A 16,900-nucleotide genomic window follows, 5' to 3' on the forward strand; every position below is an offset into this window, starting at 1 on the left:
GGGGCTGTGCGTTGCGGGCATGCGGCTGCGGACCTGTGGAAAGGTACCCAGTTGCATTGGCATATCGCCTGGAGCTGTTGGCAGTGTTCCTCGCTCTCCACCGTTTTTTTCCGGTGCTGGAGCGGCAACACGTGCTGGTCAGGACGGACAGTACGGCGGCGGTGGCGTATATCAGCCGTATAGGGGGTATGCGCTCTCGCCGCATGTCTCAGCTCGCCCGCCGTCTGCTCCTCTGGAGTCATCCGCGGCTGAAATCGCTGCACGCCATTCATATTCAGGCAAGCTCAACCGTGCAGCCGATGCGCTCTCACGGCAGCCTTGCGTCCTGGAGCATGGAGACTCCACCCCGAGTCTGTTCAGCTGATATGGGCGCGATTCGGGGAAGCCCAGATCGATCTGTTGCTTCCCCCGAGATCGCTCATTGCCAGTTGTTCTTTCCCTGACCGAGCGCTCTCGGCACGGATGCACTGGCTTACAGCTGGCCTCGGGGCACGCGCAATACGCGTTTCCCCCAGTGAGCCTGCTCGCGCAGTTACTGTGCATGGTCAGGGAGGACGAGGAACAGGTTGCTGGTTGCGCCCCTCTGGCTCAACCGGACCTGGATGTCAGAGCTCTCCCTCGCGATAGCCCTCCCCTGGCAGTCCCTTCGAGAGAGCACCTACTCTCTCAGGGACAGGGCACCACCTGGCACCCTCGCCGATCTTTGGAGATTTTTAGACGCGAGGAAGACTTAGGTAACCTCCGATTGCGGTGGCTAATACCGTCACTCGGGCTAGAGCCCCCTCCCCGAGCGCGCCTATGCCCTGACGTGAAGTCTATTCACTGAATGGTGTGTCTCTCGCTGAGAAGACCCCCGTAATTTGCCAGATCAGCGTTGTGCTTTCTTTACGCCGAGAGAAGCTGGAGAGCAGGCTGTCGCCCTCCACACTCAAGGTTACGTGGCTGCCATCTCCGCTCTCATAACGCGGTGGCTGGCAGCACCGTGGGAACGCATAACCTCATCATCCGGTTCCTCAGGGGCGTTAAGCGAATTAATCCACCCCGCCCCCTCTCATGCCCTCTTAGGATCTCGCCCTCGCTACACAAGCCGCGTCAGATCCCTTCGATCCTCGACTCAGTATATTTCTGTCCCTGAAGACAGCTCTGCTGGTCGCGTTGATATCGATCAGAGGGTCGGGGACCCGGAGGCATTTTTCGGTCAGTGACTCGTGCCTGTAATTGGGCTGGCTTCTCTCACGTATGAGACCCCGCCCGCGATATGTGCCCAAGGTTCCTACCACTCCGTTTTAATACGAGGTAGTGAGCCTGCAAGCGCTGCCCTCGGAGGAGGCAGACCCAGCCCTTATTTATTGTCCAGTTCGCGTTTTGCGTATTATCCGGACCGCACTCAGAGTTTAGATCATCTGAGCAGCTCTTCGTCTGTTATAGCGGTCGGCAGCAGGGAAGTGCCGTACCGAAATAAGTTCCCACTAGATTGTGGATGCCTTCTTTCACTATCAGAGCCGAGATGAGCCGCGTCCCCCGAGAGCGCGTGCGCACTCCACTCGGAGCTTCGCATCCTCTCGAGCGCACGCACGCGGCGCCCCTCTAACAGACATCTGTAGAGCTGCGGGCTGGGTGACACCCAACACATTTGCAAGGTTTTACAATCTGCGAGTGGAGCCGGTTTCCTCAAGGGTATTAGGTAACCCTTGGTGATTGAGGAAACAATTCGGTAGGGTGTTGAAACACGCTTGCTGCGCCATTTTCCCTAACACGGAGATACGTGCGCCTTTTTATCTGTCAGTAAAGTTCCCCGTCAGGTGAGCCCTGCAGATTCCTCCGTGGCCCCCAGCACTGACTCAGCGGAGGAGTCACTTGCTGGCCCACTACGTTGTAGGTCTGCCCGCTGGTCAGCCCGCGTTTTGGGTAAAGGTGCCTGCTATGCGTGGTCCCCACTAGGCGATCCCATATGCTTATTCAGCCACGGTTAAGTCCCCCCCTGGGCGGACCCGTGTCTTCCCTCCCCGCTAACCACTCTTTTGCTATGCGTACTCCCCCTTTTTTAGGGCTAGTCCATATGTAAATTCTGCCATCTATCCCCCCTTGGGTAACGGATGGCCTCCGCAGCGTCCTCCCTATCGGGATTGCACGCTTCCCAACGTACTGTCGTATTTCCTAGAATTATCTAGATGCTCACGACTTCCCAAAAAAAAAAAAAAAATTATATAAATCCGTAAAACTTCTGTTGAAGTAGGATAAATTAGGGCCAGGGACACGTTGGAGGACCGCGCCCCCCATGATGTGGGTGCGTCACGCTTGCTTGACTATCTCCTCATCGGGGGTGTTGGTAAGGTGCAGTCATTATGGCGCTTTCAATGGGCTCCCAATGCGTGGATTTTACAATCAAATCCACTTATAGTGCTGAAGTTCCCCCCGAAGGGGAACGTTCGAGGTTACTAAAGTAACCCTTCGTTCCCCGAGGAGGGGAACGGAAGCACTATACTCCGTCGCCATAATGACTGTCCCTTAGCTGTTGAAAGTCTCTTCAGCTTAAAAAGGATAGCGTCTGCTGGCGCCAGGTGAGCTTATATACTCAGTTGATTGCTTATGCCGCTCACCTGCGCAGGCTTGCGCTGCCAATTCATTCTTAATTGGCCCGTTCAATACTCTTTCAGACGAGTAGCTTCTGAACCGAACCTCCCAATGCGTGGATTTTACAATCAAATCCACTTATAGTGCTTCCGTTCCCCTCCTCGGGGAACGAAGGGTTACTTTAGTAACCTCGAACGTTATACAAATTATATTGATACAGTAAAAATGTTACACTATTAGTACAGTAAAGCCAAAGTTAATTATCATAATACATCCATAAACAAAATTCAATTAAATAATTACAGGATTCGACTGAAACTGATTACGGATATAACAAGTACATACTGTACTGTATTCTGTCTTCTCATCATTAAGGTTAAATGCTGATAGCCTGCGACCATTTATTGACTGCTGATTTGAGGGCTTTCTTATGAGGTTAATAAATTTATTTTATTTTACTTCTCACATACATATATTTTAAAGGTAAGTGTGCAGCTATACACAATAGTCAACGTATTGGAGGCATTAGATCTTAAATAATTGCACTCTTTCTTCTGAAGGAAAATGGGACAAGCCTTTTAACCCAGAAACAACCAGCGAGAGTACATTTCATATAGATGATAAGACCACCGTTCCAGTGCAAATGATGCATCAGTATGAACGTGTCAAAGTCTATTATGATGCTGAACTGTCCACTAAAGTTCTCTGCCTTGACTACAACGATTCCTTCTCCATGTTTCTGGCAGTCCCAGATGTTCACATGGGGAGAAAAACCATCAAAGATCTAGAGATGACAGTCTCTAGGCAGCACGTTGAAAAGTGGAGGAGAAGTGTATCTGAGCGGTTGGTTGTCTACATCTAAACTAAAATCCAAAGTTACATCCTAATTTTTTCATTAAAGTGTTTTAAGTGCGTTCATCATATGGATTACCCAGTCATCTTTAACCACAGAGACTTCTTTTTTTTCCTGCAGAATAGTTGACATCTACGTCCCCAAGCTTTCTCTGAAAGCATCATACTCCCTGAAGGATATTTTGAAGGGAATGGGAATGGCTGATATGTTTTCAGATAAAGCCGACTTTACAGGAGTTTCAGAGGAAAAGATCTTCGTTTCAAAAGTAAAGTTTCAAATCCATCTCTATTCAAAGTCAAAAAGTCAAGTCAACAGTGATTTGCAGTTCTGAAAAGATTATATACAGTATCTAAACTGATTTTTACCCTTTGATAAAAAAAAAAAAAAAAAACATTTTAGTTTAGGTTACAATTCCTGTTATTAACAAACCAATAACTAACACTTCCATAAACACAATTCAATTAAATAATAATGGGATTAGACTGAAAATGATTATGGATATAACAAGTGCATACTGTACTGCATTCTTATATCATTAAGGTTAAATGCTGATGGCCTGTGACCATTTATTGACTGCTGATTTGAGGGCTTTCTTGGAGGTTAATAATTTATTTTCTTACTAAAGTTAAATAAAAAGTAAACAGACTAAAGGTTGTTTTAAGATCAAACAAACTGTAAGAGCACAGGCTTTATAACTCAGTCTAGTTTAAGAAAAGAGGAACAACAGCTGTCTGAAGAGGTAGGACATTTCTGTGCTTGAGATCTGAATTATTGAATAATTGTTTTGTTTGATAAACATATGTAAATATGATCTTTTAGATGAACATTAGAAGACAGAAAATACAGAGCAAGATGAATTGTTCATTGTCAGTGATGCGTCAAACTGTCACGAACATGTCCTCATTGTCACAAAAATGTTGCTAAACTCTGTTCAATTTCTTCTCAGAGACTTCAAGACCATGGAACAGAACGGTGTATTTTTGTGGATTTGTGGTTTTGCAATAGTTGTCTGTGGGAATCAAGAGACTTTACAACAACCTCCCATTAGCGCTAAACTCCCGTCATTGATAAACATGAACAACGATTTTGCTTTTCACCTGTACAAGAGGCTTATAGAATCGCCTGACTATCAGTCTAAAAACATCTTCTTCTCTCCGTTCAGTGTGTCTATGGCCCTTTCTGAGCTTTCTTTAGGAGCCGGTGGAGACACCAAACAGCAGCTTCTCAGTGGCATTGGCTACAGTAGTGCAATCTTCAGCACTGAGGAAATGCACCAGCTGTTTCACAGTCTCCTGGAAGACATCGGCAATAGGACAGGAGTGGACATCGATGTTGGCACTGCTCTTTATGCAAGCGACCGATTTAAGCCTCATTCCAAGTTTCTGGAGGACATGAAGGAGTTTTACCACTCTGATGGCTTCACTGTAGATTTTAGTGTCAAAGAAACAGTCGATCAAATTAATAAATATGTGGAGGAAAAAACACATGGAAAAATCAATCAAGCTGTTGATGATCTGGATGCGGATACTTTTATGGTACTTCTCACATACATATATTTTAAAGGTAAGTGTGCAGCTATACACAATAGTCAAAGTATTGGAGTTCTGGAAATGGCATTAGATCTTAAATAATTCCACTCTTTCTTCTGAAGGAAAATGGGACAAGCCTTTTAACCCAAAAACAACCAGCGAGAGTACATTTCATATAGATGATAAGACCACCGTTCCAGTGCAAATGATGCATCAGTATGAACGTCTCAAAGTCTATTATGATGCTGAACTGTCCACTAAAGTCCTCTGTCTTGACTACAACGATTCCTTCTCCATGTTTCTGGCTGTCCCAGATGTTCACATGGGGCGAAAAACCATCAAAGATCTAGAGATGACAGTCTCTAGACAGCACGTTGAAAAGTGGAGGAGAAGTGTATCTGAACGGTTGGTTGTCTACATCTAAACTAAAATCCAAAGTTACATCCCAATTGTTTCATTAAAGTGTTTTAAGTGCATTCATCATATGGATTACCCCGTCATCTTTAACCACAGTGACTTCTTTTTTTCCTGCAGAAAAGTTGACATCTACGTCCCCAAGCTTTCTCTGAAAACATCATACTCCCTAAAGGATATTTTGAAGGGAATGGGAATGGCTGATATGTTTTCAGATAAAGCCGACTTTACAGGAGTTTCAGAGGAAAAGATCTACGTTTCAAAAGTAAAGTTTCAAATCCATCTCTATTCAAAGTCAAAAAGTCAAGTCAACAGTGATTTGCAGTTCTGAAAATATTATATACAGTATCTAAACTGATGTTTACCCTTCGATTAAAAAAACAAAAAACATTTTAGTTTAGGTTACAATTCCTGTTATTAACAAACCAATAACTAACACTACCAGCTTAACAATCTTATCTAAACTAAATCTAACAAACTAAATCAACTGTTTAATAATAGTTAGTAAAAGCTGTGTTTAGATTTGGGTAAGATTAGGAATGCAGAACAGGAATATACTTTATAACTACTAATGAACAGGTAATGTCTTAATAGTAGGTAATAAGCCAGTAGTTAATAGCATGAATCGTGACCTACTGTAACTGAAGTGTTACTGAAATATGAGCAGCATTTATTTTCAATTTATATTCACTGAATCTTATCAAGTTAAATATTTGGTCAAATCAAAATAAGACTCTGTGAATCAGAACTGAATCCATTCAGGCAGCAACTTTTGTAGTTTTTGAAGATTTGAGCACAGGGACTGTTTTGACAGGGATTGTTTTAAATATACAATTAAAAGACTTTAAGAGGAGTTTGTTTGATTCACTTTTAGGTTTTGCATAAAGCCACTCTGGATATCGATGAGAAAGGAACCACCGCAGCAGCAGTGACAACAGTTCATTTAAGATTTATGTCCTACAGCCCAATGAGTGATTTGAGTTTTGATCGCCCATTCATGATCTTTATCACGGATCAAACAAATGACAACATCCTTTTCGTTGGGAAAGTGGTCAACCCAAATGAAAAACTATGATGTGGCCCACAAGATGTTAAAACAATGTTAACCAGTAGGTGGAAACCATTTAACAACTGCTGTGCCATATATTGCTGACTTCCTGCAGAGTTCAGTTCTTATTGTTATAAAACAGCTGGATCAGCTAATGTAGGTGATGGTGGGAAATAAAATGCAAAAAACTGGACTTGCAACACAGGGTGCCATGCAGACTTTGTGAGATTAATTTAATCTTACCCACCAAATGACAACTGTTATATAATTTTATTTCATTTATTTACTACTGATTTGATTACTTTCATACATCACACATTTTGTGTTCAATAACTCAACTCTGGATGGAAAATAAGGAGCTAAAATAACGATACAAAAACAAATTGCTGAACTTCACTCACAGTAGAAGAACACAAAACCTTTTTCTTAAAGGTGCAGTATGTAAGTTTGACCCAGTAGTTGAACTAGGATATTGCATTCCTGGATCAAAGTACATGCAAATGCAGGTTGCCAGATTGAGGACCAACAGGAGAGAGTCTGACGATCAGGCCTAAAGGTTGATTTAAACCGTGTTCTAAATAAAAGCAGCGGCATATGAAAGAAGAAATATTTCCCATATTAGTTTTTGTTCTAACCAACTCCTTGAATTGATATATTAGAGACGGCTTCTATTTCCTGCAGCTGAACAACAGAAAACTGACAATGATCACCTCAGATACACCTCATGTGCTTTATTTAGTGTTAAATGCTAAGAGTTTTGTGAGTTTAAATGTCATTTTAAATGACATTTTTTGCAGCAGCAGCAGAGTATTTCACCTCAGATCTTGAAAATAAAGGTGACTCAAAACCACAACATACCAGTGATTCAGCATGTACATTTAATAAATGAATAAATGAATCGTGTTGGATCTTTTGCCTGAATGCATCGATGTCGACACAGTACACCAAATAAGCAATACCGGATGGTAAAATGTGAAAGCGCCTTTCCCTTCAGACACTTACAAAGAAAAGGGGGGTGGTGGTTCACTAGTCACATAGTGCTGTGTTTGTTTCTGTCATTTTTTTTTTATACAATAACCTACGCTGCAACCATAGACTGTAAAATATATGCACGTAGTATCCGTGACGTCACCCATAGGTTTCTGAACACTTCCCTTCTTTGGTATCCTTGGCTTCTTTTGCAAAGAGGCGGAGAGTGAGCGGAGCTACAGACACCTGCTGGCATTTTGCTTGGACCTGGCTAGACAGACTTTACTTCGGGAAAACGCTTAATACTTTATTACCTGTGACTCGTTTGTGTTCTAACCACATGTGTTTGGTTGTACACTTTATCAATAAAGTGTTTAGACTTTTAAAAACACTGTTGTAATACACTGAGCCACTAAACATTGTTCTTATGACGTTTTACTACAGGAGGAAAACTTGTAAGAAGTCCATAAGGCAACTGACTGTGTAAAGCCACTTTAAACAAAACAAAAATACGATGAATATGCCGAGTCCAGGGGCTAATCTGCTGGAGTCAGCTGAGGTGAAGAGACGGCGACCAGTGAGACCTAGCTGTCACTCAAGTGGCCACGCCCTTAATTATGCAAACTTAATATAGCCTAATATAATGGATACGGATGAGTTATAAAAAAAAAAATTCACCCCTCTCACATTTGTCATGAAGGGTAATATTGGCTATATATGCCAAAATCGATTTTCGATGAATTGCTGTTCCCCTTCATATGGGAACTTCGACGTGTAACTGTATAAGCAGACTTTGGGAGTGCTTTAGACAACCAATCTTTTCTGAAGATATAAAAATGGGCCAATGAAATGCCAATTGGCTGTGTAAGTCGGCTGTGTAAGTTAGCTCGTCAGAATTGTTGCTTCAGACCCGATCTGAGACTGAAGAACCCTTCTGCTGAGCTGACTTCCAACATTGAAGAAAGCCTTGCCTTCACCAGTGTGGGAGAAGCTGGGTTTCCCGTTCCCTTGGCGTTTGGCTGGTGATCTGAAAGAGCAGTTTACTGAAAAAGCAGAATTTCCTAAGAGAGCACACGGTCGTACAGCACGTCTTTTTAAAGATGTCGTTTCAACCTTGCATTTCTGAATTTGGTGGTTTCCTCGCCCTGGATGACAGGCACGAGTATTTCGTCACATGTTTGGGGGTCCAACATGTTGATGCGGTGCTCGCAGACAGTTCTTGCCCACATTGCGATGGCTTGACTGTTGCGCAACTGAGGTCGCAGCGAGCTCTTTTATTGGGGCAAGTCACCCCTGCTGCTTCCCGCCAAGCAGTTAGCAGTCGGGCAGACCTGAGAATTACAGTGGGGGCTAATCCGTCGCCTTCGGGCCCGCGGACCCCTCGCTCCCCTCCAGTGCGCTCTGTTTCTGCTTCGAGTGTGAGCGCTGGTCTATCCTCCGGGCTGGCCGTGCTTGCATTAGATGACAACGGGGTCGTGACATCCATCGCTGCATTGGAGGGCGGGCTGACATGCTCCGAGGAAAGTCCGGACCCCCTGCCACCCTCCGGGGTTGTCAGTATGGTTACGGATCTATAATTGGACATGTTAGCTCTGTTATCCTGCCCTCCGGGGTTGTCAGTATGGTTACGGATCTATAATTGGACATGTTAGCTCTGTTATCCTGGGCTGCTTCGGCCGTTGGGCTGGAGATGGCTTGTCCCCCAGAACCCCGTCCGGACCGCTTAGATGGGTGCTATGTGGGGGTGAAGGTGAAGCCTTCTAGATCCCCCGTCCCCTTCTTCCCTGAGGTACACAGAGAGCTCAAGCAGGCATGGAGGGCACCTTTTTCTGCCCGGTCCTCATGCGCTCCCGCTCTCACCTCCCTTTATGATGGAGCTGCCAGGGGATATGAGGTGATTCCCCTGGGGGAGCGTGCTAGCCGTTCAACTTGTGGTGATTCGCCCAAACTCCCTTCCAAGGCGTGCAGTTTCTCTGAGTCTCTCATGGCCAGAGCCTACTCTGCTGCGGGTCAGGCCGCCTCCGCTCTGCACGCTACGGCCACCTATCAACACTACCAAGCCGAGAAGCTGGCCAAGATGCAGGAGGGAGGTTCTCCCCCAGGCTTGCTGCATGAGCTCCGCACAACCGATTATGCTCTCATGACCACCAAATTGGCTGCTCGTGCCCTGGGGAAGACGATGGCCACATTAGTGGTCCAGAAACGGCACATATGGCTGAGCTTGGCTGATATGAGTGACGTTGACAAAGCTCGCTCCCATATCCCAGGCTGTCCTTTTCGGCGACACCGTTGGGTGGTTCACCCAGGAATTCCCCGCGGTGAAAGAGCAGTCCAAGGCGATGGGTGAAGTCATCGATCAGCGGGCTCGGAAAACTGCTCTTCCCGCTGCCCCTTCTGCTGCGGCAGCTCCTTGCCCAGGGCGTCCACCCACGGCTTCAACATCTGCTCCGCTTCCGCTGCCCGCTCCACCGGCAATGCCGAGCCTCCCGCGGGACTGCAACGCCACCGCCCCAGGGCGCCATTAAGTCTGGTAAACGGACCGCGAACCGTTCTCGGGACGGCCCATTCGGAGAAGAGGGGACCTGCTCTTTCCTCGTGGGGGGCCGAGGATTATAACATCAGTCCTCAATGACTCTAAACTCATCGTTGCCGGCCTCTGGGCTAACGGCAACCAAATTTCCAAAAGAGCAGTTTCCTCTCTCTCCGGATGCGCAAACCCGAGTACTGCCAGTCTGGGACGCTCCCTCCGCCTTCCAGCTCGCAGCGCCAAAACACCTTGCCTCAGGCCCTCAGAGTGCAGCAGAACGGACTCCTTTCTCTCACTCTGGCCTCACCGCGGAATCCAGGGAGGAAGGTAAGAGAAATTCTCTTATTTTCAGCTCTTCCTCGGGACGCTTTGCTTCCCGGGATGAGCACTCCCATCCCGAGCTGCCCCTCCGCTGGCACGTCATCAATCGATCCGATGGTGCCATTAGCGCGGGAACGTCCAGGTTACGTACGTAACCCATGTTTCCCGAATAGGGAACAGAGACGTGTGTCTCCACTGCCACAGCACCTGAGTCTCCAGCTGGGAGCTGAGTGATCGGCTCTTCAGCAGGCAAAATTCTGACGAGCTAACTCACACAGCCGACTAATATAGCCCTTATTGGCTCATCAGTTTCAGCTGTGGAGCTAAGCTCCGCCAATTTAATTGGCATTTCATTGGCCCGTTTTTATATCTTCAGAAAAGATTGGTCGTCTAAAGCACTCCCAAAGTCTGTTTATACAGATACACGTCTCCGTTCCCTATTCGGGGAACGTGGGTTACGTACGTAACCTGGACGCTTCAGTTGCTTCTGTATTGGCTTCCTGAGGGAGAGCAGGAGGTTGGCTGAAACGCAGGACTCATCGACCATTTGCTATTAAAGGAAGGAGCACCAAAGACTACTAATGTATGGGACTTTTTTCAGACTTTGACAGGGACTTTGTCAGTAATTGTTACTGGTAAGTCGATACCGGTGCTAAATCTATACTTTTAAAACTATTCCAGTGCCAAAATGGTGCCTGAACCAATACTTTTTGGCCACAAAATGGTGTATGACTCTAGAAAAATCTATTTTTGACAAAATCTTTTTAAAAATTATTTGAATAGAACAATATAATTTAAGTTTAAAGTAAACATCAATTCATATTTTGTATATTTGAAATACATTAACATATTTTCTTTGATCATTTGTTGGTTGGCATGAATTTAAGATTTGCGTTATGAAATTACATTAGCTTACGGATTTGATCTGGTACATACCGGTCAAAAGGTACCGGTGCTATAATGGCACCGGGTTTTAGTACCAACCTTCTTGCTTTGAGGCGACAGTGCTAACCACTGAGCCACACATCAGAAAGTAACCATGCAGTAAATAATAACACCTATTTAATTTTCCAACAACTTTCACCAACACAAATCCTCTTTGGTGTTAAAGAGCCCATATTATGGGTTTTTGAAAATTCCCCTTCATATAGTGTGTAACACAGCTCTAAGTGAAATGAAGTATTCAGCTAAGGCTTAAATCTGTAAGAGTACAGTGTTTAAAACGGTTGATTCATCTAAAAAAGAGTCGACTCATAGAGCTTCAAACGAGTCGCCTTGATACCGAGTCATTAGGTGTTTCGCCATGATGTACGAACGAAACCAAGTTATTCACGTGCACGCGCAAACCCGGGAGATTTCAAACCAGAGGCCCTGCCCTCTGACACAGAAACCCAGACACACACACACACATCCACAAACACACGCACACAAACATGCCGGTCGATTGAAGTCACACTGCAGATGGATATTATCTAGTCTCTACCCAAAGATGAAACCTCAGCATTATAACCAAGCAGTTGGAAACTACTGGAAACTACATGCTACAAAGAATACTTCATCGGCGTTTGTTAAAGGAAGGATCAGTTAAAGGAAGATTAACTTACTGCTGGACGTCAGGATAGGTTTCTTCCTCCATTTCTCAAGTGTAAGTACGAGCGATTAAAGTTGCCTCGTTTACTCTAGCTTGCAAATGTATTTAGTTGTGATTTGTTACTTGTAATCGCATGTACTGTATCAGGTTAACTGGCTATATTCTCTTATCGCGTGCAAAGTCACGTTAAAAACGCGACGCGTGCTGCTTTGTTTACGGAGCTCCGTGGACGAGGGTAGTGTGTGTGTGCACGTGCGCTGTCGTCCGGAGGTATGAGTGTGTGTTTGTGTGTGTGTGCGCACGCGCAAGGACGAGGGCAATGTGTGTGTGTGTGTGTCTGTGAAAAGAGCAGAGTGAAACAAGCTATGTGATCTCCTCGACAGTTTTTGGAGTTTTTGCTCAATAAAATAGTCGTCTGAATTTTCAAGTCCATAGTCTGTATTTACATTGACTAACTGGCAGCTAAAATCCACGCCTACACTATCGAGCGTGTATGAACTGTGATTACTTTTATATTGCTGATTAGCTGTTTGGCTTTTCACTCTGACTGAAGGTAGTCAACCAATCGCAACAGGCTGTCATCGGTCCAATCAGCGCAGATTAGCTTCGCGCTAAGGAGGGGTTTGGGAACAAATGAATCACTGGACGATTCATACGGGAGTCGCTGGAATAATTAGGTAAAAATAAATGCAGATTATGAGACCATGAAAGTGTTTTTTAACCTTGCTTGCAAGGTCAATGGCTTTCCTTTCCTTAACCCAGCCCACACACAATCATCTGTGTGTATTTGTGCAGAAAGTGGATCAATGTCGCTTATCACTTATTTGCTGACATGCACCCTTTAAACCAATTGCATAATAATATAGGTCGTCTATTGGGTAATCAAAATATTTTATATAAAATAATATTTGCTGATTGGTCAGCTGTGATGACCTTTCCATTAGACCCTTTACCTTATCAACGTCAATGACATGTTAACGCTTTTATTTTTAAAATTGAATAGCATGGTACTTGTAATCAAACTGTGGTTTTACAAATCAGATTTGATGCACTAAAACCGTTACTACACTTTTAGTACAGTAAATCCCAAATTAATTTTCATAATACATCCATAAACACAATTCAATTAAATAATAATGTGATTAGACTGAAAAATGATTACAGATACAACAAGTGCAAAATGTACAGTCTTCTCCTCATTAAGGTTAAATGCTGATGGCCTGTGACCATTTATTGACTGCTGATTTGAGGGCTTTCTTATGAGGTTAATAATTTATTTTCTAATTAAAGTAAAAAAAAAAGTAAACAGACTAAAGGTTGTTTTAAGATCAAACAAACTGTAAGAGCTCAGGCTTTATAACTCAGTCTAGTTTGAGAAAAGAGGAACAACAGCTGTCTGAAGAGGTAGGACATTTCTGTGCTTGAGATCTGAATTATTGAATAATTGTGTTTGATAATGTATGTAAATCTGATCTTTCGGATGAACATTAGAAGACAGAAAATACAGCAGTATGATGGGTTGTTCATCATCACTGATGCGTCAAACTGTCATAAACATGTCCTCATTGTCACCAACAAGTTGCTAAACTCTGTTAAATTTCTTCTCAGAGACTTCCAGACCATGGAACGGAACGGTGTATTTTTGTGGATTTGTGGTTTTGCAATAGTTGTCTGTGGGAATCAAGAGACTTTACAACAACCTCCCATTAGCGCTAAACTCCCGTCATTGATAAACATGAACAACGATTTCGCTTTTCACCTGTACAAGAGGCTTATAGAATCGCCTGACTATCAGTCCAAAAACATCTTCTTCTCTCCGTTCAGTGTGTCTATGGCCCTTTCTAAGCTTACTTTAGGAGCCGGTGGAGACACCAAACAGCAGCTTCTCAGTGGCATTGGCTACAACAGTGCAATCTTCAGCACTGAGGAAATGCACCAGCTGTTTCACAGTCTCCTGGAAGACATCGGCAATAGGACAGGAGTGGACATCGATGTCGGTACTGCTCTTTATGCAAGCGACCGATTTAAGCCTCATTCTAAGTTTCTGGAGGACATGAAGGAGTTTTACCACTCTGATGGCTTCACTGTAGATTTTAGTGACAAAGAAACAGTCGATCAAATTAATAAATATGTGGAGGAAAAAACACATGGAAAAATCAATCAAGCTGTCGATGATCTGGAAAAGGATACTTTGATGTTTCTTCTCACATACATATATTTTAAAGGTAAATGCACAGTCAAACTGTTAGAGTTTTGAAAAATTAGACTTTCTTAAATAATTCCACTTTTTTTCTGTAGGAAAATGGGACAAGCCTTTTAACCCAGAAAAAACCTGTGAGAGTACATTTCATATAGATGATAAGACCACCGTTCCAGTGCAAATGATGCACCAGTATGAATACCTCAAAGTCTACTATGATGCTGAACTGTCCATTAAAGTCCTCTGTCTTGAATACAACAATTCCTTCTCCATGTTTCTGGCTGTTCCAGATGTTCACATGGGGCAAAAAACCATCAAAGATCTAGAGATGACAATCTCTAGACAACACATTGAAAAGTGGAAGAGAAGTGCTTTTGAAAGGTTTCTTGTCTTCATCAATATTAAGAACATCTCGATTTTGTCATTCAAGTGGTTTAAGTATAGTGCAATTATCAAATGGATTACCCAGTCATCTTTAACCAGTGACTTCTATTTTTCTTGCAGAAAAGTTGACATCTACGTCCCCAAGCTTTCTCTGAAAACATCATACTTCCTGAATGATATTTTGAAGGGAATGGGAATGGCTGATATGTTTTCAGATAAAGCCGACTTTACAGGAGTTTCAGAGGAAAAGATCTTCATTTCAAAGGTAAAGTCTCAAATCCCCATATGGGTACATTCACATAACATTGTTTTCTAAAATTTCCTTTCCCAGTGTTCTGGGAAACTTTTTAAAAATGGCTTTCAATAAAACAATCTATTTAAATATTTTATTGTAAATATAATCTATTGACTTTAGGTTGTGCATAAAGCCACTCTGGATATCGATGAGAAAGGAACCACCGCAGCAGCAGTGACAACAGTTCAATTCAGACTACAGTCCTACAGCCCATTGAGTACTTTGAGTTTTGATCGTCCATTCATGATCTTTATCACAGATCAAACAAATGACAACATCCTTTTCTTTGGGAAAGTTGTCAACCCAAATGAAAAACCTACTAGCTAATATAAAAATACAAATACACAGTTAGTTCGCTTTTCATTGATAGTTAAATGACGACAAAACAAATTGTATATGTATATTTTATGTGCAGTAAATATTAAAAACTGGATGACTAATAATTTTTTTTTTTTTTCATGACACTGCAGACATCGGAAGGGCTTTTCTTTACCTTTTCAAAATGGCTGCTCTCATTGAATTACTAATATGCTTTTTGGCTAGAAACTATTTCCTAATTGCAAGTTGTGATAGTTGAAATACAATTTTATCTTTACAAATTTTATTAAATAAAATGTTTTTTTTTTATTGAAAAAGCATAATTACTCATTCCTTATGTTACAAAAAAAAAAAGTGTTGAAAATTTGATCCACCAAATATAAAAAGGTGCTATATTCCCAAACATTGTCACATTTTGGTAATATAAAATATATCATGTCTACTACAATGCAAACACAATAGTATTTAACTGATATATTTAATTAATTAAGGACTGGAATGCCATCTTAAAATATATTGTTGGTGTTTTTCAATGACTCATAATCTGTAAACTTCGATCAATTTATGTGTATTTTTAGATGTCAAAAAGAATAGAGGAAAAAGATTGACAAAAAAGTGTCTTGAAAAATACCATCAACAGAATAATAGATGGCAATTAAATGACAAAGCACTTAGGGGAAGATGAAGAGGAGGAATTGACTCATGAGGTGATTATCAAGTGTATTTCAGACAAGTCATCAAGGTCCGAACAACACAAACATAGGAGACAGTCAAAAAGCAGTGAGTGAAGAGCAATGAAAACGGAAAGAATCCAGATAGAGAAAAATACAATATAATGCTACATTTGCTGATTTCATTAAATTTGCTGAGGAAGGCACAAAGATCGACTGGTTTCTGACTGCGCTTGTATTGTGTGGGACCTGAACTTCTGAAGAACAGACACTGCAGAACAATGCACTCGTGTCTGAATCCACAAGTATCACTTTAAAAGGCTGAGAGAGGAGAAAAAGAAACATTACCACACAAACAAGGCATCAGGTCAAAGGTCCACAGGGAATAAAAAAATTTAACACCTTTATTCAATACAACTTTTAAACAACATAACATTTCATTAAGGCAAAACAGTTCCAAATTATGCAATGTTCTCAGCAAAAAAACAACAACAAAAGCAATACATTATTTTTAACTCAAGACAACATATTTTTTATACTCCCATATACATTTTTATACTCCAAATGCCTTCAAACTTGTCATTTTCATGGATAAAAAAAAAATTTTAAATCATGCCTTATCCTTGCTCTTATAAGACATTTAAAAGTCAACTTATTAAATGGTTACATGCAAAATCTTCTGCCTTCTACACCATATCCATATACTAAAAACAGTTTTGCTTGTTCTTATAAATAATTTAACAAAACACCCTTTTTCTTTTATCCATACTTAAAACCAAAGACAGTCTTTGTTCAAACACTTAAATGCACTCCCTAGGGCATATCTACACATTGTAATTTTTCATTATTTATCACTTTTACACAAATTTTATGCAAGTTCATACAGACTGAATAAGAACATAGTCTCTTGTAATCTTTGAAGTCTGAGAAAAGTTTTCCATTCCTGAAAGACTTTGTTGTATGATCAAACTTTATAAAACATCCATCATAGCATAAATTCTTGATTCAGTCTCTCTCGATTTTTTAAGCAAGAGATTAACTTTTATTGTTGATCTTATACTCAGTCTTTAAACAACTGCATCAGTATTGTCCTGAGTTTCCCCAGCACTTCTATTATTAGGTTCTTCATTTTTACCATCTTTGCATTAAAAAGCAGCTGTTATAAACCAGGTGATTTATCATCACAGAGGTCTAAATATGCACCAT

The 16,900-nt window shown here is 42.2% G+C and overlaps 1 protein-coding gene across 1 annotated transcript; it reads left to right on the forward strand.

Moving 5' to 3' along the window:
• Window positions 1-4,117: 4,117 nt before the first annotated feature.
• Window positions 4,118-7,094, forward strand: zgc:174259. The gene is made up of 5 exons (NM_001111208.2): window positions 4,118-4,166; window positions 4,374-4,990; window positions 5,079-5,361; window positions 5,491-5,635; window positions 6,245-7,094. The coding sequence occupies exons 2-5, from the start codon at window positions 4,387-4,389 to the stop codon at window positions 6,443-6,445; spliced, it is 1,233 nt and encodes a 410-aa protein (NP_001104678.2). The 5' UTR covers window positions 4,118-4,166; window positions 4,374-4,386; the 3' UTR covers window positions 6,446-7,094.
• Window positions 7,095-16,900: the final 9,806 nt, after the last annotated feature.

Source organism: Danio rerio, chromosome 5, assembly GCF_049306965.1.
Source record: "Danio rerio strain Tuebingen ecotype United States chromosome 5, GRCz12tu, whole genome shotgun sequence".
Classification (NCBI taxonomy): Eukaryota; Metazoa; Chordata; class Actinopteri; order Cypriniformes; family Danionidae; genus Danio; species Danio rerio.